The sequence below is a fragment of the Callithrix jacchus genome, chromosome 7 (genome assembly GCF_049354715.1).
Source record: "Callithrix jacchus isolate 240 chromosome 7, calJac240_pri, whole genome shotgun sequence".
Classification (NCBI taxonomy): Eukaryota; Metazoa; Chordata; class Mammalia; order Primates; family Cebidae; genus Callithrix; species Callithrix jacchus.
The window spans coordinates 62,378,025-62,400,915 of NC_133508.1; the positions used below are offsets into that span (position 1 = coordinate 62,378,025).

Here is a 22,891-nt window from a genome sequence, read left to right on the forward strand (position 1 = left end):
CCTGACCAACATAGTGAAACCCCGTCTCTAGTAAAAATACAAAAAATTAGCCAGGCGTGGTGGTGCATGCCTATAATCCCAGCTATTTGGGAGGCTGAGGCAAGAGAATCACTTGAACCCAGGAGGCGGAGGTTGCAGTGAGCCGAGATCGGGCCATTGCACTCCAGCCTGGGTGATAAGAGCAAGACTCAGTCTCAAAATAAAAAATAAAAATAAAAAAATAAAAAGCACCTGTAATCTTAGCACTCAGAAGTAGTCACTGGGTGATTCCAGCCAGACTGTACACTTATACTTTGATGTACAATAAGAATTATGCTATGTTTTTATGCTTCTTTGCAATCTACTTTAACAAAAAAAAAGGAAGCAGATCCCATGAATGCCTCCCCAGGTAGACAGGCACAGGTCTACCTCACCTGTTGGATGGCTGCATGGATCCTATCTTATATTTGAGCTGCAGTTCACCTTCATTAGCTACAACTAACCTTGAAGAGACAGGATTGGTACAGTTAAGATTTTGGGGTCAGGTGTGGTGGCTTACGTCTGTAATTCCAGCACTTTAGGAGGCCAAAGTGGGTGGATCACTTGAGGCCAGGAATTCAAGACCAGCCATGGCCAACATGGTGAAATCCTGTCTCTACAAAAAATACAAGAATTAGTTGGATGTGATGGCGTGCGTCTGTAATCCCAGCTACTTGGGAGACTGAGTCACAAGAATCGCCTGAACCCAGGAGGTGAAGGTTGCAGTGAGCTGAGATATCGCCATTACACTCCAGTCTGGGCAACCAAATGAGACTGTCTCCAAAATAAAAAGATTTTTGCATGCCAGGCTGGGTGTGTGGGTTCACGTCTGTAATCCAGCAACTTGGGAGGCCAAGGCAGGTGGATCACTTGAGGCCAGGAGTTCAAGACCAGCCTGGCAAACATGGCGAAACCCCATCTCTACTAAAAATACGACAGTTAGCTGGGTGTGATGGTGGGCACCTGTGGTCACAGCTACTCGGGAGGCTGAGGTGGGAGAATCGCTTGAACCTGGGAGGTGGAGGTTGCCGTGAGCCGAGATCGCACCATTGCACTCCAGACTGGGCGACAGAGTGAGACCTTGTCTCAGAAAAAAAAAATATATATATATATATTTTTGTATGTCAAAGCAGAGAAAAGCAGGTGCCTGACTGGCACTGATAGTTGATCTGCTGACCAACAGAAGAGTGGACTGAGGTATGAGAAGTGACTCAGCCTGGGCACTCCATCTTCTGGCCACTGTTTGCTGCCCTGTGGAGGAAGCAGCCCATGGAGGGACTCTGGGTCTTGGCCTCACCTTCAGTGGTGGTACTAGAGTACCCCCAGTTGGTACCCGAGGCCAGCCTTTGTGGCCAAGCCTGTGCTGGCATCAGAGGGGCCCTGGGAATGATGGATTGTCCAGTTGTGGAAAAGAGAAGGATGGCCCTGGGTCACACCCTCAGTGCTCTGTGCCTGCAGGAGGCCTCAGCGGGGCGACGGTCATCGACTCCCTCGACACCCTCTACCTCATGGAGCTGAAGGAGGAGTTCCAGGAGGCCAAGGCCTGGGTAGAAGAGAGCTTCCACCTGAACGTGGTGAGTCAGAGGCCCTTGGGGTGTGGGGGCAAGAAGAGGCCCAACAGCCAGCTTCCCTCCGTCATCTCTGAGACCCTGAGATGTTGAGGGTCTCACTCAAGGCTGCACAGCCCAGCAGCCTCAGAGCCAGGGCTGCCCTGCACTCTGTGCTGAGTCCCTCCCTTAAGACAGCCTTGAGGATTCTCCCCAGTCTAGCATCTTCCCTGGGGAGGGGACACAGCCATGACCATCCGTCCCCTGCCTGCAAGGTCAGTCATTGCTCATCTGGGACACATTGCTCCCACCCCGGATGGCCCTCCAGGGCTGAATCTATCCACAAAGCAGCAGCAGCAAGTGGGGAATGGCTTTGTGGCAGGGGAAGTGGCTCATCTGCTCAGAGCTGCTCTAGCCTTCAGCCCACCCTGCACTGGCCTGTTGAGATGGCTGGAGTGGGTCCCTTTGCAGGCCTGTGACCAGACCTGGAACCTCTTGGTCTCCAGCCTTGCAGACTCACCTGGTCAGGGACCAGGGCCTTGCAGAGGGGATGGTCATGTGTCTGGATGGCTCAAAAGCCCTGAACACCAGACCCCCCACCTTATTGATCTCTCAGCCCAGACTAAAGCAAGGTATGCATCCCAGAGGTGAGCTCCCCAAGGAGAGATGCTATTTACATGGACTTGGGGAGTGAGCAGTGGGGGCGGCGGGGGGGGGGGGGGGCGGGGGAGGGGAGGACTCACATCCAAGTGCACACTAGGCTCCATGCAGCTCCGGGACGGTCAGTTCCTGCTGCAGATGAGTCTGGGGCCAGCTCCTGGAGCTCCTGGTAGCAGTGATGCCCCTGTGCCCTTGAGAGAGTTTTCCAGCACAGAGCAGGGTGGAGAGACAGTCTGGGAGAGCTTAGGAATGCAACACTTTAAGGAAGTGTCCCTGGAGACAGAGGCCTCTGGAGTCCTGGCTGCCCTGAAGCTCTTGGAAAAGTCATTTACGCTCTCCAAGGCTTAGATCCCTCAACTCTACAATGAGAATGGTGACAACAGCAACAATATTAATAATGCCTAATTCATAGGCTTATCATGAGGATTAAATATAGTGGAGGATTGTAACCACATTTTATAACACTGTGAAGTCTGATGCTGATGTAAAGTGATGTCACCGTTGTCATTATTAGGATTTTTCTGAGGCTTGTTGACACTTCTGGTTGCTTGTGTGAGGCCAAAGAAGCTGAGAATCCTCCCATTAGTCTTGTTTGGGTTGGAGGAAGGAGAAGGAAGGAGTGTCTCCATAGGCCCGCCTTGTCCCCTCTGTAGACAGTGGCTCTTTGAGATGCAGAATGGGCTCAAGCAGGCACCCACAGTGCCCTAAGAGCTGGGGGACACTCAGGCAGGTGGGGCAGTTGAGGAGATGTTCCTGGAAGAAAGCGAGGTGGGGTCACTCCACCTCGAACCTTGACTTTCTCATCTGAAAAATGGGAATGATGACCCTTGCCACACTGACCTCACCGAACCCTGGGAGGCTGAAAGGGAGCAGTTTTGCAGGTTCTCTGTGGGTGGAAGAGTTCCCCCGGGTTAACAGATGAGCACTGCCATTCTCAGTAATGAAGACAGTGGTGTGTGAAGCATGCTGGGGGAACCCTCTGGGGCAAAGAGGGTGACACCAGGCATGTCCAGCTGTGGGCAGACCTCTCCCTGAAGCGCCCCTGTGTCCTGTGTCCACCCTTCGTGAGAGGGATTGGCAGCCCCCTTCTGCCAATGGGGCAGGGAAAGACTGCACATCGTTCCTGAGGTCCCAAAGCCAGGTCAGTGGCTCAGGTGGGATCTACCCCAGATCTGGTCCTGGTGTGATGCTTCAGCACCCTTGATTTGCAGTCCCAACTTAGGAAAGAAAATAGAAATGATTAAGGCAAGTGTGGGCATGCCCTGTGCACTCCAAGCTGAGGGCCTAGGAAGCTGCTGCTCGCTGAATATGCAGCTGCCTGACTCCTCCTTCTTAGCCCCAGCCTTTCCCTGTCTGCCCCCACAGCCTCCTCAGAGAATCAGGGGAGGACCTATCTTCCTGCTAAGCCTTGTGGTCTCTCAAGGAGAGGGGAGTAGCCTGGCCAGAGTGGGATTTGCCTCCCCTCAACCTAAGCTGCAGCTAGCAGCTCTCCAGGTAGGTTCTGGCGCTCCTTGGAGCCCAGCCAGGCCTCACTTTGCTGCTGTCGCCTCGGCAAGGGCTGGGGAAGGAAGCCAAGCCCAGCGTTTATTTGGAATGCTGGAAACTGCAGGAGCTCTGCCAGGCAGGTGCTCATTACTCTCCACTTTTGTTACGAAAGCCACCACCACCTTGCCTGGTCCCCAGAGCCGGGCACAGGTATGGGAGGGATATCGGTGGCCAGGGTGAACTGTCTCGAGGGCCTGTGTCTTATGGGTGTCCCCACTGTCCCCCCTCCTTTCTGTCCTGCAGAGCGGAGAAGCGTCCTTGTTTGAGGTGAATATCCGCTACATCGGGGGACTCCTCTCAGCCTTCTACCTGACAGGAGAAGAGGTGGGTTGACCCTTCACGACCCCTGGACTGTCCGGGCTGGAAAGGGCTTTGGAGAACTTCCAGTCCTACTCCCTCATGCCACGCATGGGAAAAGAGACTTAAGGAGGTAGGGATTGGCCTGGAGCTACCATGTCTGCCCCTGAGGGCCTGTTTTCCCCCAGACCATCCCTCTTACCCTGCTTGATTAGTCATTGCTCATCTTGGGCATATTGGTACCCCCGCTCCCGACGGTCCCCCCCAGGGCTAACTGTATCACAAAGCAGCAGCAGCAGCAGCAAAGGTGAATGACTCTTCCTCCTTCACTCTCTGATCCTTCCATTCCGCTGTCCAAGTGAGCCCAGCTGGCTCCCACAGGTGCTTGCACATTCTCTGAGAACAGCAGCTGGGTCCAAACATTATCCGCTCGGACCCTACACATCAGCCAGCAGACACCTGGGTTGGTTTTCACAGGTGATGTTTCTCAGGACTGATAAAGCCAAAACCCCCAGGCCTTGTCCTCCACAGCCACCCCTTGCCCTACCATCCCGGGCCAACCACCAGCCAGATACCTGCTCCAGGTCTCACAGGGGCAGCAGGTGAGGTGGGGTGCCACTGATGAATGCTGCCAGTGCCAGGCCTGGCCCCCAGGTGAGCTGTGTTGGCTTCCACAAGGAGGGCCGGGAAGTGCACGCCCCAGGGAGGCAGAGCCGGTGTGGTCAGGACACCTGGCCCTCACTCCACACCACCCTAACCTACTCATGGCCTTCTCTCACCCTGGGCCTCACCTCCTTCCTTAGCACGGATGGTTCTGATACCCCTTCGCTCAAAGAGCTCTTAGGACATGGAATAGGTAGGAAAGGATGGTGCCCCAGGGCTGACAACTCCAAAGCCCATATTCTCCCTCCTGTGAGAGAATTTTGAAAACCACAGAGCTCTATAGAAATAGGAGGCTTCTTCATCCCTCCTCCTGGGCTCCAGTAAAAGCACAGCCCAGATAATCTGGTGGCGAGGTTGGCTGAGTCCCGAAAACATCAGTCATTGGTCAGTTCTGTTCCCCATGACTGAGAGGGGCTGCCATAAGGCTGAATGACCCCCTGCTCTGACCACCCAGAGACAAATAATGATGCCTGCCCCTGGCCACCCCAGGAGCCATGAAAGTGAGGCAGGCCATCCACAGAATAATCCCTCTTCACCTCCACCGTGGCTGCTTGGAAAGTCATTTTTGCTTCCCTTCATCTGTGAAGGTGGCAGGGGCTGAAGTCAAGGGTTTCGAGGCAACAGGCAGGCGCCTTATCTGTCCAGTCGCTCCAGGGCTCTCTTCATAGAGCATAATCTTCTCAGCAGAGATTAGCACTTGTACCAATTTGTCCCCAAATAATTGTAGATGGAAGCCCTCGGCTTTGAGCCACCTGGAGCCTGAATTTCATTTGAAAACTCCAGGACAGGGAAATGACAGAAAGAGCAGAAAAAGCATCCGCATTCTTCAGGGCATGTGCCCAGCCTCCCAGCTTGGTCGTGGTCAGTGGAGATGGCCTGCAGGAGGAGGGGAGGACACAGCTCTGGGCTCTCAGGGCGCTTTGGGGGTGAGTAGTTCAGGAAAGAGTTGGTGGCTACTCACACATTGCTTCTCTCTCCCTTCCCTCTCTTCAATCCACCTTTCCTCCCTTCCATCCCTCTTTCCTTCTGTCCTTTCACCCATCTTTTCTTCTGTCCTTCCTTCCATCCGTCTTTCCTTCCATTCTTCCATCCTTCTGACCATCTTTCCTCCCTTCCTTACCCACTTTCCATCGGCCTTTCTTTCTATCTTTCCTTCCTTCCTTACATCCATCTTTCCTTCTATTCTTCCTTCCATTCATCTTTCCTTCCTTCCATCTATTTTTTCTTCTGTCTTTTCTTGTTTTTCCTTCCCTTCATTCATTTTTCCTTCCATCTTTCCATTTATCTTTCCATCTGTCTTTCCTTACATTTTTTCTTTTATTCATCTTTTCTTCCATCCGCCTTCCATCTCCTTCCATCCAGCTTTTCTTCTGTTCTTTTCTCCTTCCATCCACTTTCCTTCCATTCATCCACCCGTCTTTCCTTTCGTCCTTTCTTTCTTCCATTCATCATTCCTTCTGTTTCTCTTCCCTGCATCTTTGTTTCCTTCCTCTCTTCCTTCTTTGAGGGCATCTGTGGTTCTGAGAACTTGCTTTGCGGACTTAACTTCCTAAAAGGGACCAGCAACCCAGCTTTTCAGAACCTACACCAGATAGTAGGGTGTGGACAGGAGCATCTGTGACTTGAGAAACAGCTCAAAAGGCTCAGGAGAGGCCAACGTGGCCAGAACCCCAGGTCGGCAGGCAGCCTCCTGCATCTGTCAGTGCAGGCCCTGCCCTCTGGCCACACCTTCCTGATCTGTCCCCAGAGCACCTCCCTGAGCCAGATGCCATGCTGTGTGCCTTGTGTGCTGTAGGGCTGTTGGGTCCCACAGGGTAGTGGGGTGTCTCTTATGCTGTGCTGAGGTACAGAATCCAAGAAGTAAAGAGACAGGACACTGAAGAACTGGTGAAGAGTATCTGGACTTGGGGGGGCCATGCCACCTGTGAGCGGAGATCAGCAGGGGCCCCAAATGCCCAGAAGCATCTGTATTTAGGTATAAGCAGGGGGCAGACTCGTAAGTGAGGTCATCATCTGTAGGCTTAGTAATAGGGCATACATAGTCACATGAGTCACAAGCGAGGGGGCCACCCCGTTATGTCACCTGGGCAGAGGGGTGGGCCTTGCACAGTAGGGGGCCATGTGCAGAAAAGGGGCCCACCTCCATTAGGTCACTGAGGCAAGGAGGTGGGCTGTGTGCAGCAAGTGTCATGCACAACAGTTCTTATCTGGGGCTGGAGACTTCAAAGGATTTCTAATAGAAGGATACTGTAAGCCAATGCAGTGGGAGCTGGCAGACTTGTGCTCTTAAGATATTTATGGGAGGATGATTTGAGCTAGCACAGAAGCAAGAAAAGACTGACAGGGTGTACAGCCGCTGTGACTGGTCACAGCAGAGGGGTTCTTCTCCCTCGGTTATTTCCAGGATCTTAGGCCTGAGGCCTACTTTCCACAGGAACTGGCTGCAAGGTACTACAGTAACTCCTTTATCAGGAGGAGAGGCTCTTGCTCCAAGCCTGCCATACAGCGTATGCCCTTTCAGGCAGGGACGCCACCGGCTGGGTCTTTGGTTCTTGTCCTGGTCTGGCTGTTTTCCGATGTACTGCTTCTGTTCTGTGACTGCTCTAGGCATTCCTCCTACTACAAACTACTATATGTTTATATAGAAGGATTTTATAAATCAGCACTAAATGTGTTAGTACAGCTCCAACTACAATACCTATGTGATTACATAGAAAGATTATATAGAAGTAAGTATGATTATATATATAAGCTACATATAGTAAGCAGTAAGTTATATGATTATATAGAAAGATTATATGGGACTAAGTATGATTATATATTTAGGCTAGATATAAGTAAGCAGTGAGTTATATTTAGGTACCAATTGTGCCTGGGGTCTGCACAGTTCTCCTTCCTCAGTGCCCTTGGTGGGTATTACCCACAGTGTGTGTTCTCACTGGAGCCTCAGATGGCCCCATCAGGTGCACGTGATCACCGATTTGCAGAAGAGGAAACTGAGACTTAGAAGAAGTAACTAGCTCAGGATTGCACAGTCTCTGAGGGCTGTGTTGGGCCTTTGCGTTATGGGCCTGAGTCACAGCCTGGCCTGGAGTCACTGCTTGTCACCAGGGCTCAGCCACACCAGACTGAGGCCTCTCTTTTCCCTTAGTTCACACACAGTGGGTGCCTGTTGAGTGGGTCTTTCCATTCTTAAAATTTCCCATGGGCCGGGTGCTGTGGCGCATGCCGGTTATCCCAGCACTTTGGGAGGCCAAGGTGGGTGGATCACAAGGTCAAGATATTGAGACCATCCTGGCTGACTTGGTGAAACCCCATCTCTACTAGAAATACAAAAATTAGCCAGGCGTGGTGGCATGTGTCTATAGTCCCAGCTACTCAGGAGACTGAGGCAGGAGAGTCACTTCAGCCCAGGAGGTGGAAGTTGCAGTGAGCAGAGATCACGCCACTACACTCCAGCCTGGCGACAGAATGAGACTCCCATCTCAAAAAAAAAAAAAAACAAAAAAGCAAAGAAACTTCCCACAAATGTTTATGGAATGAAGGGTGAAGGAGACACCTGATAACTTTTCCTAGGCCGAGGCCTTTTTTTGCTTAAGATGAAGCTTCAGGGGAAGACCCCTGCCGGGAAGCCCAGTCCTCCCGACACTCAGTGCCCATGAGAATAACTCACACGATGTTGGCATGGCACTTCACAGTTTATAAAGCACATTCATTTCTATACATCCTCTCATTTGATTTCCACAAAGACCCCTGTAGCAGCTGGGGCATGTGCCACCATTGTGTTGTGCGGATGAGGAAACCAAGGTGCAGTGAGCGTGCAGGGTACACCACGGCCACATTGCTGTGACGTGGGAGGATCCACACCTGGGCATTGCCTCCCAGCCCTGTGCCCTTCCCACCCCACAGAATGTACTTCCTGCTGGTTTCTCTCACCCTTCTTCTGGAACCGTGGCCACTAGGCTGTATCTCTATGTTGGAGAGACAGCTCGGTGTCCTGGAAAAGAGCCCCTTAACAGCTCCACAACCTTGGGCAAGTTGTTCCTCTGAGACTCAGTTTTCTCATCAAAATGGGTCAGTGCCTTCCCCACAGGCTGTTGCAAGGGTTGAGGTCGGGCACTTGAGATACCTGGCACTCCTGTCCGAACACACTCACCCAGCATCCTTCCAAGATGCTCATCCAGCCAGCAGCAGGCCTTTAGAGGAGGGGATGTGGTTTGCTGGAAGAGAGGAGCGTCTAAGAAGTGTTAGCTCAGTGTCCCCAGGATGAGGGCAGCCAGACGGCTGCCTGGAGCCTCAGCATCTGGGCTCTGGTTCTGCTGGGTTGGTTTGTCCACCTTGGACAGCCTCCCTGGGGCAAATGAAGACGTAGGAGCCTCAGTGTGACCAAGGGCTTGAGAGCCCTTTGTCATTACTAAGCCTGGCTGTGTACTAGAATCCCCCAGAGAGCAGATCTATCGTTCTGGGCTTCGGAATCTGAATCCTAGAGCAGCTCCCCAAGGGATCTGATGGGGCTGGGCCCTGTGCCCACATCTGGGCCCCTCTGTCTGGCACTGGACATTGACCTGTCATCACTGCCAGCCCCCAGCACAGCCCCTCCCTCCCATGGGAAGAAGACCCCTGCCCCAGAGACCTCAAGTCCACCTCCTGGTTTAAAGTGTCCCGAAATTCCCCTCCCACTGCATTCCCTACACAGCTGCCTCAGCAATTTATTTGTTGGGGAGTGGGGGCAGGACTCAAGAAGGCTTTGTTTGCAAGGACCACAGGAGGTCAGCAAACTGGGGCCCTTTCAAGCTCCAGAAGTGAAAAGGCCCATGTGTTCCCCACTCTGAGTGTTTTCCTAGGGGCTTGTGTGTCTCATCTTTTAAAAATAAATCACATTTGTTGTGGGAGTTCTTTTATTATAAAAATCACACAGGAAATAGAGATGAGCCAAAAGAAAAGAAAAGTGATCCATAAGCTTAACCCCCTAAAATACCCTATTCGTATTTTGTGGCATGTTCTTCCTTTCTTTCACATCCATAGAATCCTTACCAAAGTTGAATTACAATGTTTTGGAATGTATTTCTCTTAACAGATTATAAACCCTTTCTTTGCTGTTAATATTCTTCTACAGCATCATTTTGTTTTATTTTATTTTTTTGAGACAGAGTCTCACTGTCACCCAGGCTGGAGTGCAGTGTCACAATCTTGGCTCACTGCAACCTCTGCTTCCCGGGTTCAAGCGGTTCCCCTACCTCAGCCTCCTGAGTAGCTGGGGCTATAGGCACAGGCCACCACGATCAGCTGATTTTTGTATTTTTAGTAGAGACGGTGTTTTGCCATGTTGGCCAGACTGGTCTTGAACTCCTGACCTCAGGTGATCTGCCCGCTTCGGCTCCCAAAGTGTTGGGATCACAGGTGTGAGCCACTGTGCCCGGCCTATACCATCATTTCAGGAGCCGCATGGTATTTTGTTTCATGGAGCTATTATCTAACCACTTTCCTATCGTTTGATACTTAGAATACTTCCAGTTTTTTTCACTATTCTAAACAGTGCTGGAATAAATAAGTCTTTACAACATTCTCGATTATTTATTTCCTCAGAATAAATTCCCAGGCAGGAAACGGGCTGGGTCAGAAAGGTACAGGTCCTTTTGAATTAATCGGGCATCTCGGAAGAACAGTTTGAGGGAGTCAGAGCCTTAGGCTGGGGCTGTGAGACCTGGGACCCCCTGGAGTTCCCTTGCTGTCTTGTGGGTGATTGAGGAATGAAGGTGGTTCCACTCAACCCCTCCCTTCATTCCCCGTCTATGAAATGGGCACAGTGGGCAGGATCAGGGTGTCAAAGCGAAACAGGTCTGTCCACTGCTCTTACACAGGAGAGGGAAATTGCTGCCCAGGAGGGAGTGGTCTCTGGAACCTGAGGGTGATCTTGGCTCCCAGTCCAGTGCCCTTGACAGTCTGTCTGAATGGCACCACCCACTCCCTACCCTCTGCCTGTGGTATCATAGTTCTGGGATGTGAGCAGGCACTGTCCTTTGGAGACCAGCCCATCTCTGCCAGGTCTTCATCTGGATTTGGAGGTGCCCCCCACCCCACCCCACTGCTTTCTCCCTCATCTTCCCAGTGGCCGCCCCATCTCAAGGATCAGCATCCAGCCTTTGCCACCAGAGTCCTGACGCTGTGGTAGATGCTTTGCCACAATTACCTAAGTTTCATTTCTCCCAACAACTCTCTAAAAAGGCCAGTGGCTCACGCCTGTAATCCCAGCACTTTGGGAGGCCAAGACGGGTGGATCATGAGGTCAGGAAATTGAGACCATCCTGACCAACGTGGTAAAACCCCATATGTACTAAAATACAAAAATGTAGCCAGAACTGGTGGTGTGTGCCTGTAATCCCAGCTACTCAGGAGGCTCAGGAAGGGGAATCGCTTGAACATGGGAGGCAGATGTTACAGTGAGCTGAGATTGCACCACTGCACTCCAGCCTGGTGACAGAGCAAGACTATCTCAAAAAAAAAAAAGAAGGCCAATATTATCCTTATTTTATGGACAAAAGCTGAGGCTCAGAAGTACCCTGCTGAAGTCCACGTGGCCAGCAGTTGGAGGGGCCCGACTAGTGGACTGCAGCACCGCCTCCCACCCTAGGCCTGCAGCCCTGGGGGGTTCATCCTGCCTGCAGCAGTTCTGGGCCAACCTTGCCTCACCCAGCCTGGAGTCACAAGCCCTTTGACCCCTCCTCTACAGGTGTTCCGAGTAAAGGCCATCAGGTTGGGAGAGAAGCTCCTGCCGGCATTCAACACCCCAACGGGAATCCCAAAGGGCGTGGTGAGCTTCAAAAGGTAGGGCGCCATCTCGTTCCCCACCGGGGCTTTGCTGCAACCATGCCCACCGTTCGTGTGTCTTCTCTGGGTGGGGCTGGTGAGGAGGCTCCAGGGGCAGTGGGCAGACAAGCAGGAGTGGGGGGCCCTTGGGACCACCTCTGTCAAAACCATTCTTTTAGGATGTAGAAACTGAGGCACAGGGAGAGGATCATAGCTGCCATGGGAGCCACAGTGAGTCGGTGGCATGGTGAAAGTCCCAGTGACTTTCCTGGACAGACATTTGTCACCAAACCTAGGTCTCAGGGTTTAGGTCACATAGGCCTGAGCCTCCTGGGGTGGGCGGGGCAGTTCCCCTGTGGACATCCCACAGCACTGTCTTGACTTGAGAGCCCTCCACAAAGGCACCAGATACTCTCCTTCCCCCACTGGGGTTCAGGAGCCAGCAGGCACATCATACCCTTTGCCTTCCCCAGTGAGGAGGTCCCCGAAGCTGCTAGGAGATCTCAGAACCCCAGTCCTCCCAGCCAGGAGCCTCACTCTCAGGGGCCAGCCACTGTCCCTGTGCTGCATAGAGCTACTTAGTAGAAGCCCATCCCTGGGCACCCAGCAGCTCTCTGGGCCATCCTTGTGGCCCTCTAACAACCCCAACCCTGGGAAGGCTGTGGTGTTCCCACTGTACCAGACTTTCTGTCCTGAAGTGATTTCTCATCTCAGGCCTCAACCCAACAGAAGCTTCAGCCAGCTGTCCAGGAAGGGAGGCAGGAACCCTAGGCTCTGGTTGGAAGACCTGTAGCTCTGATCACTGTCCTGGGGAGGCTGTACCCTTTATGTCGGCTTCAAGGGCTTCACCAACCTTCTCTGGTCTTGCAAAAAGAGGACTTGGTATGTTCAGCATCTTCATCAACTGTCCTCCCTGTGGTCGAGAAGAATTCCCAGGGTGCGATCTCATTGGAATCTCACCATAGGCCAAGGAGGGGGAACCCTTGGGAGCTGGAGAAATCCCCATCTCAATGCCAGGGTTGACTCCTCAGAGCTGGACTCTTGAATCTCTGCTCAGGTTCCTCTTCCGTAAACACTGATCCTGGAGAGAGAGCTGTCCTGAAGCCCAGACACAAACATACTGTCCTCTGTCTCCCCCTCCCTGGGTCTGGGGGACGACCTTGCTAGGGGCATCCCCTTCCTCTTCTGTGCCCAGCCCTTCCCTGGGTCTCTCAGAGCAGGCACCTGATCTGACATGAATCCTGAGATTTCTGATTAGGGAAGCAGTTTGCTTTTAGGCTATTTGCGTGCTCTCGGTGCCATGTGCGTATGTACGTTCACACGTATTTCCTGGCAATATCCCCGTTCTTGTTCTTGATAAGAGAGTCTGTTGCTAAAAATGCCTGCCTCGGAGATTGGCACGGCTGTATGGGCCCGTGTGCATTGAGTTTGCTTTTCAGAGGGAGCCTCCTGGCAGGAGCTGGGCTACTGTTGTTGCACCCAGCAGGGCTTGCTGTGGGCAGCCCCAACAGGAGGGGCAAGAACATGGGCCCTGCAGGAGAGGAGGTAACCAGCCCTGCCCCACACATCAGGGTGGGAAGGATCCTGAGGGGAGGCTGTTCCCTGGCAGGTGTGAGCTGCACCTCCTCCCTGGTGTCTGCACAAGCCAGCCTGGGAGACTGAGGCAGGGCCAGCCTGACCCGGGACCTTCAGGGACACTGGCCTCTCTGGGAAAGTGACAGAGGCCCGTGCAAGGACCTCTGCAGCCGAGCCATCTCTTTCACTGGTGCTCGCTCACCCACACACGAACACTCTACTGCCACCCTTAAAGATCTTAAAGGCCCAGATACACAAGCTGGTCTTTGTCACAGACACGTTCGCATCCATACATAGGCACATGCATTCACACATGAATATTCGTTTACATGTGCATGCTCCCGCCACACGCAAATAGACACGTCTTCACTATTGCTAATGTCTGGTGAGCAGTCACTGTGCGTCAGGCATCATGTGAGCACGTGACATGGATGGTCTTTTCAGCCTCACAGCAACCACAGGGACTCTGTGTTACCAGTAAAGAAACTGAGGCTCAGAGAGGTTAGGTAACTGAGATCACACAGCAGCAGAGCATACTTAACTAGAATCCAAGTCTGGTTGCTGTTCATGGTGGTTCACTCCTGTAAACCCAACACTTGGGAAGTGGAGGCAGGTGGATCACAGAATCAGGAGATCAAGACCATTCTGGCCAGCATGGGGAAACCCCATCTCTACTAAAAATACAAAAATTAGCTGGTCGTGGTGGCGTGCACCTATAATCCCAGCTACTTAGGAGGCTGAGGCAGGAGAATTGCTTGGACCTAGGAGGCGGAGGTTGCAGTGAGCCAAGATCATGCTATTGCACTCCAGCCTGGGCAACAGAGAGACTCCATCTCAAAAAAAAAATAAAAGGAATCCAGGTCTGTCTGCCTCCAAGTTGATGATTATACTATACTCGTGAGTGTACCTGCTTAGAAGCTACAGACAGGGTGGGGAGGGGCCTTGTGGAGCAGCCCCTCCTGCCAGGGGAGACAGCACAGGCTATGGGCCCACTTGCACTCGAAAGACTGGGAGAGGAGGGCAGAGCTTCCCCCTGGCCCATTGGCTCACAGGGCTGAGCAGAGGACCTCCTGGTCTCTGGGATGCTGCCCAGAGCAGATGCATTTGGGTCACAAAACGCCTAGTATTTGGAATTGGATTCAGTTCTACCACTTCCTGTGTGGACTTGCCTTCGTTCTGTGAAATAAAGATAACGGTATCCACCTCCGAAGTTGGTTGTAAAGGTAACATAAGAACCACCAGAACCACCTGGCACAGATTAGAAACTTAGTAACAGCAACAGTTTACATGTGCGCAACTACATAATGATAAAAATATCAATACTTACATGCATAATTTATACCTCACAATAACTATCGAGTGTGGGTGCTGTCACTTAAGGGATGAGGAAACTGAGGTCTAGGGAAGTTAACCCACCTGCCCAAGGTCACCTTGCTGGGACCCGGAGAAGCCAGCATTGGAAGCTGGGCAGGAAAGGAAAGGCACCCAGCTACCTGCCCACCTCTGCCCAGGCCAGCTCACTTATCTGGCAGGGCATCTCCACCACAGGAAGCCCACTCGGGTGGAAGGAAGGAGAGGCCCCTGTGGGGGGAAATGAGAACAAAAGACAGCTGGAGGGCTGGTGGCTTTTTCCTACCTTAAACTTCCCTGAGAGTGCAGGAAGAATCAATTATTCAGGAAGCTCTCTGAGACTCACTGAGACCACAAGCTGGAGAGAGAAGTCTCAGTTAGCCTTCGGGGAAGACGGACAGAGTTGGGGGGCAGGATGGCAACTGCTTCTTTCCCTCTGGATGAGTGCGGGGCTGTCTTACGGTGGGAGGCTCAGCAGATCTGTTTGAATCCTGTTTCCCTCATCTTCTGCCTCTGACCTCAAACACTTCACTTCCTGTGCGAGCCTCAGTTTCCCCCTTTGCGTAGGGGTATGAATGATGCTTTACCTTACAGGCTTTCAGTGAAGTCATGATGCAAACAGCATGCCCAGCCCCTGGCACACCATAGCGACTTGATAAATGGAAGTTGTTTTGTTTACTCAGATCAGGAGCCAAGGTACCCCTCCCGTGGAACCCATCCCTACCTGCTGTCCCCTGACCCAAGCCAGGTAAATAACCAAGAAAGTAGAGACAGGATAAAGCGGGTGGCTGTCTCTATATGTGCTGAGGTCACTATGACCCCATAGACTCAAAACCCAAGTCCTCCATCTGCTTCCAGAAGCAGGGAGGCTGCTAAGTGTCCTTACCTTCCCAGAAACCACATCCAGCCCCAAGAGTGGAGTTTAGAGAGAACAGCAGCATTAGGGGAGCCACAGCCCTACCCCAGGAAAAGCAGTACCCCTCTAGTGGCACACAGTGACCTCCACACCCCCGCACCTACCTTCCTGAGTCCTGTCCATGGAGATAAAGGGACAGATAGGGGCCAGTTCCTAGGAGGCCAGTGCAACCACCAGCAAGGAAACAGAGGCGCCCCCCCGGCAGAGCCAGCCCCTCAGGCTGCTTCACACTGACTGCACCCCAGAGCCTTTCCAGGTGCAAGGAGGTCAGTCCACCATGCTCTGTCCCCGCTCTGTCCACACCCTTGCTACAGAGATCCTGTGCCCCTGGTTGTCCTAAACGTCCCAGAGGAAAGATCATCATGATGCCTATGAGGAAACTGAGACAGGGAGGGGGAGCAGCTTGCCCCAACCACCCCCATTCTGTGTTCTCTTTTCCTCTTTATCCCCACAAAAACCCAGGAAGGAGGAGGCTTGGACCTAGGAGATGGAGGCATTACTTTTGCCATGTCTTACAGACACACCCAAGGATTAAATGGTTTGCCCAAGGTCTCCAGCTGAGCACCACTTGAACCTGCACCTTCTGGCTCCAGATGCTAAGGGAGACTTTAAGTGAACACTCTGGAAAGGCAATGTCCTTGTTGCCTATCCTATGATCGGAAGAGAAGCAAGCTGCACAACAGTTAGCACAGGCTGTGGCATCAGAGCCAGCTCTGATTTCAGCTTTTCGAATTACTGTGTGATCTCAGGCAGGGGATATCACTGTCCTGTGCCTTGTTTACCTCATTTGTGAAAGGGGCAGCTGTGAGGAGTAACCAGGATTCTGCCTCTGCATTCCTTGAAAGTACACAGCTCCAGGTGTGTAGTCACACCAGAGCTGCCTGCCCATCCCATGTAGGTTCTGTGAAATTCCAGTCCAGGGCCATTGCGTGTTCTTGGGCAGCACTGACAGTGTACTGGGAGAGGGGAAGGGTGAGGTGGGGTCTCTGCTTTTCATGGGTCCTGTTTGCCCTAGCACTGTTGATCCTTCACACGCCGAGCCATCAGTGGTTGTGAGCCATCCAGTGCTTTCAGCCAGAGGACAGCAACAGGGTGGTCTGTGGGGTATTTGTGGCCCCGACCACATTATCCACATCATCTGTAAATTCAGCATAACTCTTTACCAGATCTCGAGTTCCCAAGTCTTACAGGGGCTGCTTGATGATGGAACCAAAGAATATTCCAAGTCAGTCAGGCCTGGATTCAAATGGCCTTCGGCGAGTCACTATCTCAGTGTCTTCATCAGGACATGGGGCCAGGGAAGATTCACTGAAATTGTGCAGCGAAAGCTCCTGCTTCTGTGCCTGGCACATAGTAGGTGCTCCCACCGAGCAGCTGCTGTTACTCTCAGCAGAGGAGCCAGCCTGGCCAGCAGGGGCTGACAGGGCCTGCTTCTATCTTTTCAGCGGGAGCTGGGGTTGGGCCACAGCCGGCAGCAGCAGCATCCTGGCGGAGTTTGGATCCCTGCACTTGGAATTCTTACACCTCACTGAGCTCTCTGGCAACCAGGTCTTCGCTGAAAAGGCAAGTCTCCCCCCAACTCCCTCCCAAACAGCTCCTGCTCTTCCTCCTGCGGAGCAGAGGGATGAGTGTGCAGCTGCCACAGGGTTTTCAGAGGTGAGTAGGTCCCCCCTCATGGATCAGCAGAAGGGCTGTGGAGAGCCCGGGAGCCTGAGCTGCTGCTAAGATAGCAAATAGTAGCTACCTATACCCTAATGCCAGGTGGCAGGAACAGTGAGCGAGCAGAGTCAATAGGATTCTACAGAGGGAAAGGGAGAGACACAATTCTGCCGGAGAAAAGGTGCTCACTGGTCTGTGTCAGCTCAGTGGCAGCCACCCATATGTGAAATCTGGAGAAAGTGCAACTGAAATCTAGGCACCACCTTGCACTGGCAGAAATTAGCCACCTGGCGCAAAAGTCCCTTTTCCAGAGACATTTAGCTTTTCCGTGTGAGACCTGCCTGCCTTCTTCCCTGTGCCTGTTCAGCTTGTGCCATCAGCAGGATATCATGGCAATATCCTGCCATGGCAGATGCCCCGATTGTTCATTCCTGCTGTTCAAGCCCACAGTGGGAGCTGAGAGAACCCATCAGCCCTGACAGCTGCCCATACCTGGCCTTGGGCAGTCCCCACTACCTGGAAGTGTTGCTGTAGGTCTCACCTTGAATCCAAAGAAGGGAAGTGCTCACACTGCCCTCAGATGGCACTTGGGATCCAGCAGCTACCATCCCTCCCTGAGGGCTACCTGGGGAGATGGAAGGTCCTGCCCATCCTCCAGAGCCCTCCAAGGAGAACTTTGGTAGGGTGCCTCACTCCCAAAGCCTTGCCTTCCCCCTACAATGCCTGCCTCTCACAGCAGTATGGGAGCCGGAAGATGACAGATTACCACCACTACCCCATGGCTCCCAGTATAGAAGCTCAGAGATGATAGATTCCCACCCCTACTCCATGGCTCCCAGGATGAGAACTGGGAGATGACAGAGTCCCACCAATACCCCATGGCTCCCTGATGGAAGCTGGGAGATGACAGAGTCCCACTACTACCCCATGGCTCCCGGATGGAAACTGGGAGATAACAGAGTCCCACCACTACCCCATGGCTCCCGGATGGAAGGTGGGAGATGATAGATTCCCACTGCTACCCCATAGCTCCCGGATGGAAACTGGGAGATGACAGAGTCCCACCACTACCCCATGGCTCCTGGATGGAAGGTGGGAGATGATAGAGTCCTCCCACTACCCCATGGCTCCCGGATGGAAACTGGGAGATGACAGAGTCCCACCACTACCCCATGGCTCCCGGATGGAAGCTGGGAGATTAGATAGAGTCCCACCACTACCCCATGACTGTGAAGAAACAGATTTCTGGGCTTCACTCCAGGAGGAGGCGTCTACCTTTTTAATACGCATTCATGTGCTTTTTGATGCATGGTTTGGGACCACTATTTACTCGATGTAGGAGTCCACCTGAGTGTCCTTAAGAAGCTCAAGAAAAGCTGTTCAGCCTCTTCTTGTTTACTTTCTCTGAGAAGGAGCTCACTGCCACCCTTAAAAAGTCCATCCTCCTGGCAGCCCTTCCTTCAAAAGTGCCTTACATTGAGAGGGAGTCTGCCTCCCTGAAACTCCCGAAAGCTTGTGGAATGAGTTTAACCTCACTTCCTGGTAGCTCTTATTTTCAAATGCTTTCCCACCTTCAAGTTCCATCCCCCAACCTCTGTTTCCATTGCTCATAAGTTAGACTCTTCTAGGAAGGTTCTGACCAGCTCCGAATGGAGTGGGACAGGGAGCTCACTCCAGTCTCTGGTTATTCTGGAGTAATAGCTACCATAGCCCCCACTATGTTCTGGGAACATTATAATAGCTCTAATCCTCCCAACAGCCCTATGAGGTGGGTCTTCCTGGTGTCCCCATATTTACAGAGGAGGAAACTAAGACTCAGAAAGGTTAAGTCACTTGCCCTGGGCCTTCCAGCTGGTCAGTGATAAAGCCATGATTCAAGCCCAGGACTTGCTGGCTCCTTCCAGATCAGATTGGTAGAGCAGGCTGCAGGCTTTTGCACTAGAGTCCATCCGTCTCTCTCTGTCTCTCTGTACATTTACATACTCTGGCTATTTTCATCCCCCAGTCATGCCTCCCACAGAGGCAATTATTGGCAGTCAACAAATTAGCCCAAATTCTAGAAGCGCCCACACCCTCTGGGGGAGCTCATTTAGCCTGCTTCACTGCTCACCACCAGGACAGTCAAGAGTAACTCAGGTACAAGCACATTCCTGTCCCCGTAATGGACTTCATTAACATAAATGGATATGAAATCTGATGTGGCACAGCCAAGTGCTGTCTCCTGGAAAGGAAGGTCTGACTGCAGAAAGGTGGCTCTTCCGCACTACTGGTGCTGTGCACACATAACTACCAACATGAGACAGTGTGGTCCCAAGGGCCTTTCTCTCCCAAGGGGTCTTGGACTGGATAGGATGTGCTGAGTAGGATTTAACTGTCGGAGAGCAGGCACCGTGGATAAAGCCCTCCTGAATTCCACTTCTCACCTTCATAGCCCCAAAGGTTGCAAACCCAGCCTCTTCCTGCTCCAGCTGGGACAGCCTCTGCTCCATGGTGACTGCCCTGATCTGTATTGGCCCAGCACTGCCCTGTGTAGGGCAGGAATATGTATGGTTTATGTTGTCAGACAGACCTCATTCATGTCCTGGCTCTGCCACTTAAGGACCAGGTGGCCATCAGCAAGTCACCAAACCTCTCTGAGATTCAGGTTTCTTATCTGTTATACTGAGATAATACGTCAGTGATGAGGGTTGGAGATAATGTATGTAATGGGTCTGACTCAAAGGAACTGAAAAAGGTTAACAGTAGTTATTGCTTTTTGTAATTATTTTCATTAAAACCCTTAAATGCCTATTAGGGCATGGGGTTATTCAGAAGCCCAAGCCTCTCACATGAAATGATTCCAGGGTATCAGATAAAATAACATATTACTAGACTGGGCCATTTGAAGCTACTATAGTTGACCTTTTTTGATTACCTTATATACTTACTGTTTTTTAAACGGCCAGAATATTTAAGTATTCTGAATACTTAATTAGCAACACTTAGCACTAAACGGTTTTCAAGAATGCAATACATTGTTACGAATTACAGTCATCATGTCTTACACAATAGAGCTCTTGAACTTATTCCTCCTGACTGAAATGTTACATCCTTCGATCAGCACCGCCCCCACCATTCTACTCTCTACTACCAGTTTAACTTTATTACATTCCACGTGTAAGTGAGATAATCAAGTGTTTGTCTGTCTGCCCTGGCCTGTTTCACTTAACAAGTGTCCTCTGGGTTCATACATGATGCAAGTGACAGGCTTGCTTTCTTCTTTAAGGCTGAATTATATTCCATTGTGTATACCACATTTTTCTTTCTTCGTGTGTGTGTGTGTGTGTGTGTGTATTTTTGTTTTTAAGAGGCAGGGTCTCACTCTGTTGTCAGGCTAAAGTGCAGTGGCACAATTATAGCTCACTGCAGCCTCAATCTCCTGGACTCAAACGATCCTCCCACCTCAGCCGCCTGAGTAGCTAGGACTACAAGAATGTGCCATCACAGCCAGCTAATTTTTGTACTTTTTGTAGAGATAGAGTTTTACCATGTTGCCCAGGCTGGACTCAAACCCCAGGGCTCAAACAGTCTGCCCAACTCATCCTCCCAAAGTGCTTGGATTACAGGCCTGAGCCACCGTGCCCAGCCTATACTAGATCATACTTTGTTTTCTTTCTTTCTTTCTTTCTTATTTATTTATTTATTTATTTATTTATTTTGAGGCACAGTCCAGGCTGGAGTGCAATGCTGCCGTCTCTGCTCACTGCAACCTCTGCCTCCCAGGTTCAAGTAGTGCTCTTGCCTCTGCCTCCCAGGTAGCTGAGATTATAGGCCTGTTCCACCAGGCCCAGCTAATTTTTGTAGTTTTAGTAGAGATGGGGTTTCACTATGTTGCCACGCCTAGTCTCAAACTCCGGGCCTCAAGTGATCCACCTCCCTTGGCCTCCCTAAGTGCTGGGATGATAGGCATGAGCCACCATGCCTGGCTATCCCACATTTTCTTTATTCATTCATCTGCTGATGGACACTTAGGTTGATTCCACATCTTGGCTATTTGAATAATTCTACAATGAACACAGTAATGTAGATAATCTCTTCAACATACTGATGTCATTTCCTTTGGATATATACCAAACGGTAGGATTGATGGATTTGACTATTTTTGACGTATTAACAAGGCAATTTTACCTAAAGCTAACAAATGGGCTGCTGTCACTTAACCCCATCTTTAAAAGAACCCTCCCTAGGCCAGGCACAATGGCTCACACCTATAATCCCAGCACTTTGGGAGGCCAAGGCCAGTGGATCACTTGAGGTCAAGAGTTCGAGACTGGCCTGGCCAACATGGCAAAACCCCATCTCTACTAAAAGTACAAAAATTAGCTGGGCATGGTGATGCGTGCCTGCAGTCTTAGCTACTCAGGAGGCTGAGACAGGAAAATCACTTGAACCCCGGAGGCCAAGGTTGTCATGAGCTGAGATTGTGCCGCTGCAGCAGTGAGCTGACATGTGCCACCACACTCCAGCCTGGGTGACTGAGTTAGACTCTGTCTCAAAAAAAAAAAAAAAAAGTCAAGAATTTAAGACTAGCTTGGCCAACATGGTGAAACCACGTCTTTACTAAAAATACAAAAATTAGCTGGGCATGGTGGCACAGGCCTATAATCTCAGTTATTCGGGAGGCTGAGACATGAGCATTGCTTGAACCTGGGAGGCAGAGGTTGCAATGAGCCACCAAGATCATGCCACTACTTTCCAGCCTGAGTGACAGAGTGAGACTCTGTCTCAAAAAAAAACCCCCCTCCCCAAAAGAACCTCTCAAAAAGGATCCCTAAAGCAGCAAGCAGTGAAGATGTGTTGAGACTGGGGTGGGGTAGGAGTCAGCCAGACAGTGGTTCTGGGGTGAGACTGTCTGGGCACCAGGCCGAGCAGTCAATGGAGAGACGATGGATCAGGCTCTGCCACACCCTGCCCGGGGCACCAGGGCAAGGCCATGTCACCACCCCTGGGTTGGAGCCTACAGGCCATTGGGCAGCTCTCCCTTCCTGCCTCCTTGAAAGGTTTCCTCCCTGCATCAGAACCAGGCTGGGTGCAGTTGGCCTCTTGGGAAACATGAAGACTCACCTGGTGTCCATCTCTTGGCAGGTCAGGAACATCCGCAAGGTCCTCAGGAAGATTGAAAAGCCCTTTGGCCTCTACCCCAACTTCCTCAGCCCAGTGAGTGGGAACTGGGTGCAACGTGAGTACAGCAACGCCGCTGCCTCTCCTTCGGCAGGGTCCTGCCCAGGCTTCCTAGGAAGACCCTGCCAGGCCCCTGGGCTGAGTGAGGATGTGTTTGTTAGAGCCACACAGCCAGCAAGGCATCAGCTCAGTGCTCCTGGACACTACCTGCCTTCACACACACACACATCCTGGGGGCTTGCCCGTGGTTGTCTGCTGCTGTTGTGCTGGATATGATGGCTGCTGTTTACTGAAGGCCTGCCCTGCGCGCTCCTCACCCTTCCTTCTCCCGCCCTGTCGGTGTCCTGCCCTTTCGCAGACTTCCATCTCTTACACTGCTTCGGGAGCCTCCTGCATTATACCCCAGACTCTTGGGAAGGTCCCAGGTGGAGTTGTCCATTCTAGAAGTGGCTCCAAGAGAAGCCAGGCATCCTTTCCCAGCCCCTTTGATCAGGCTCCCTACTTCCAACTTTAATTTTTTTTTTAGATTTTTTTTTTTTTTTTTTAGATGGAGTCGCTCTGTCACCCAGGCCGAAGTGCAGTAGCGCAGTTGTGGCTCATTGCAACCTCTGCCTCCCAGGTTCAAGAGATTCTCCCGCCTCAGCCTCTCGAGGAGCTGGGATTATAGGCGTGTGCCACCATGCCTAGCTAATTT

At 51.8% G+C, this 22,891-nt stretch overlaps 1 protein-coding gene across 1 annotated transcript in view; it reads left to right on the plus strand.

The window, feature by feature from the left end:
* Positions 1–22,891, plus strand: part of MAN1C1 (mannosidase alpha class 1C member 1) — a 177,646-nt gene that overhangs the window by 133,644 nt on the left and 21,111 nt on the right. Inside the window, exons 3-7 of the mRNA XM_035308185.3 lie at positions 1,477–1,592; positions 4,014–4,094; positions 11,461–11,555; positions 16,824–16,941; positions 22,162–22,255. Of these exons, the coding sequence (XP_035164076.1) occupies positions 1,477–1,592; positions 4,014–4,094; positions 11,461–11,555; positions 16,824–16,941; positions 22,162–22,255 (504 nt within the window). The remainder of the gene's footprint in view (positions 1–1,476; positions 1,593–4,013; positions 4,095–11,460; positions 11,556–16,823; positions 16,942–22,161; positions 22,256–22,891) is intronic.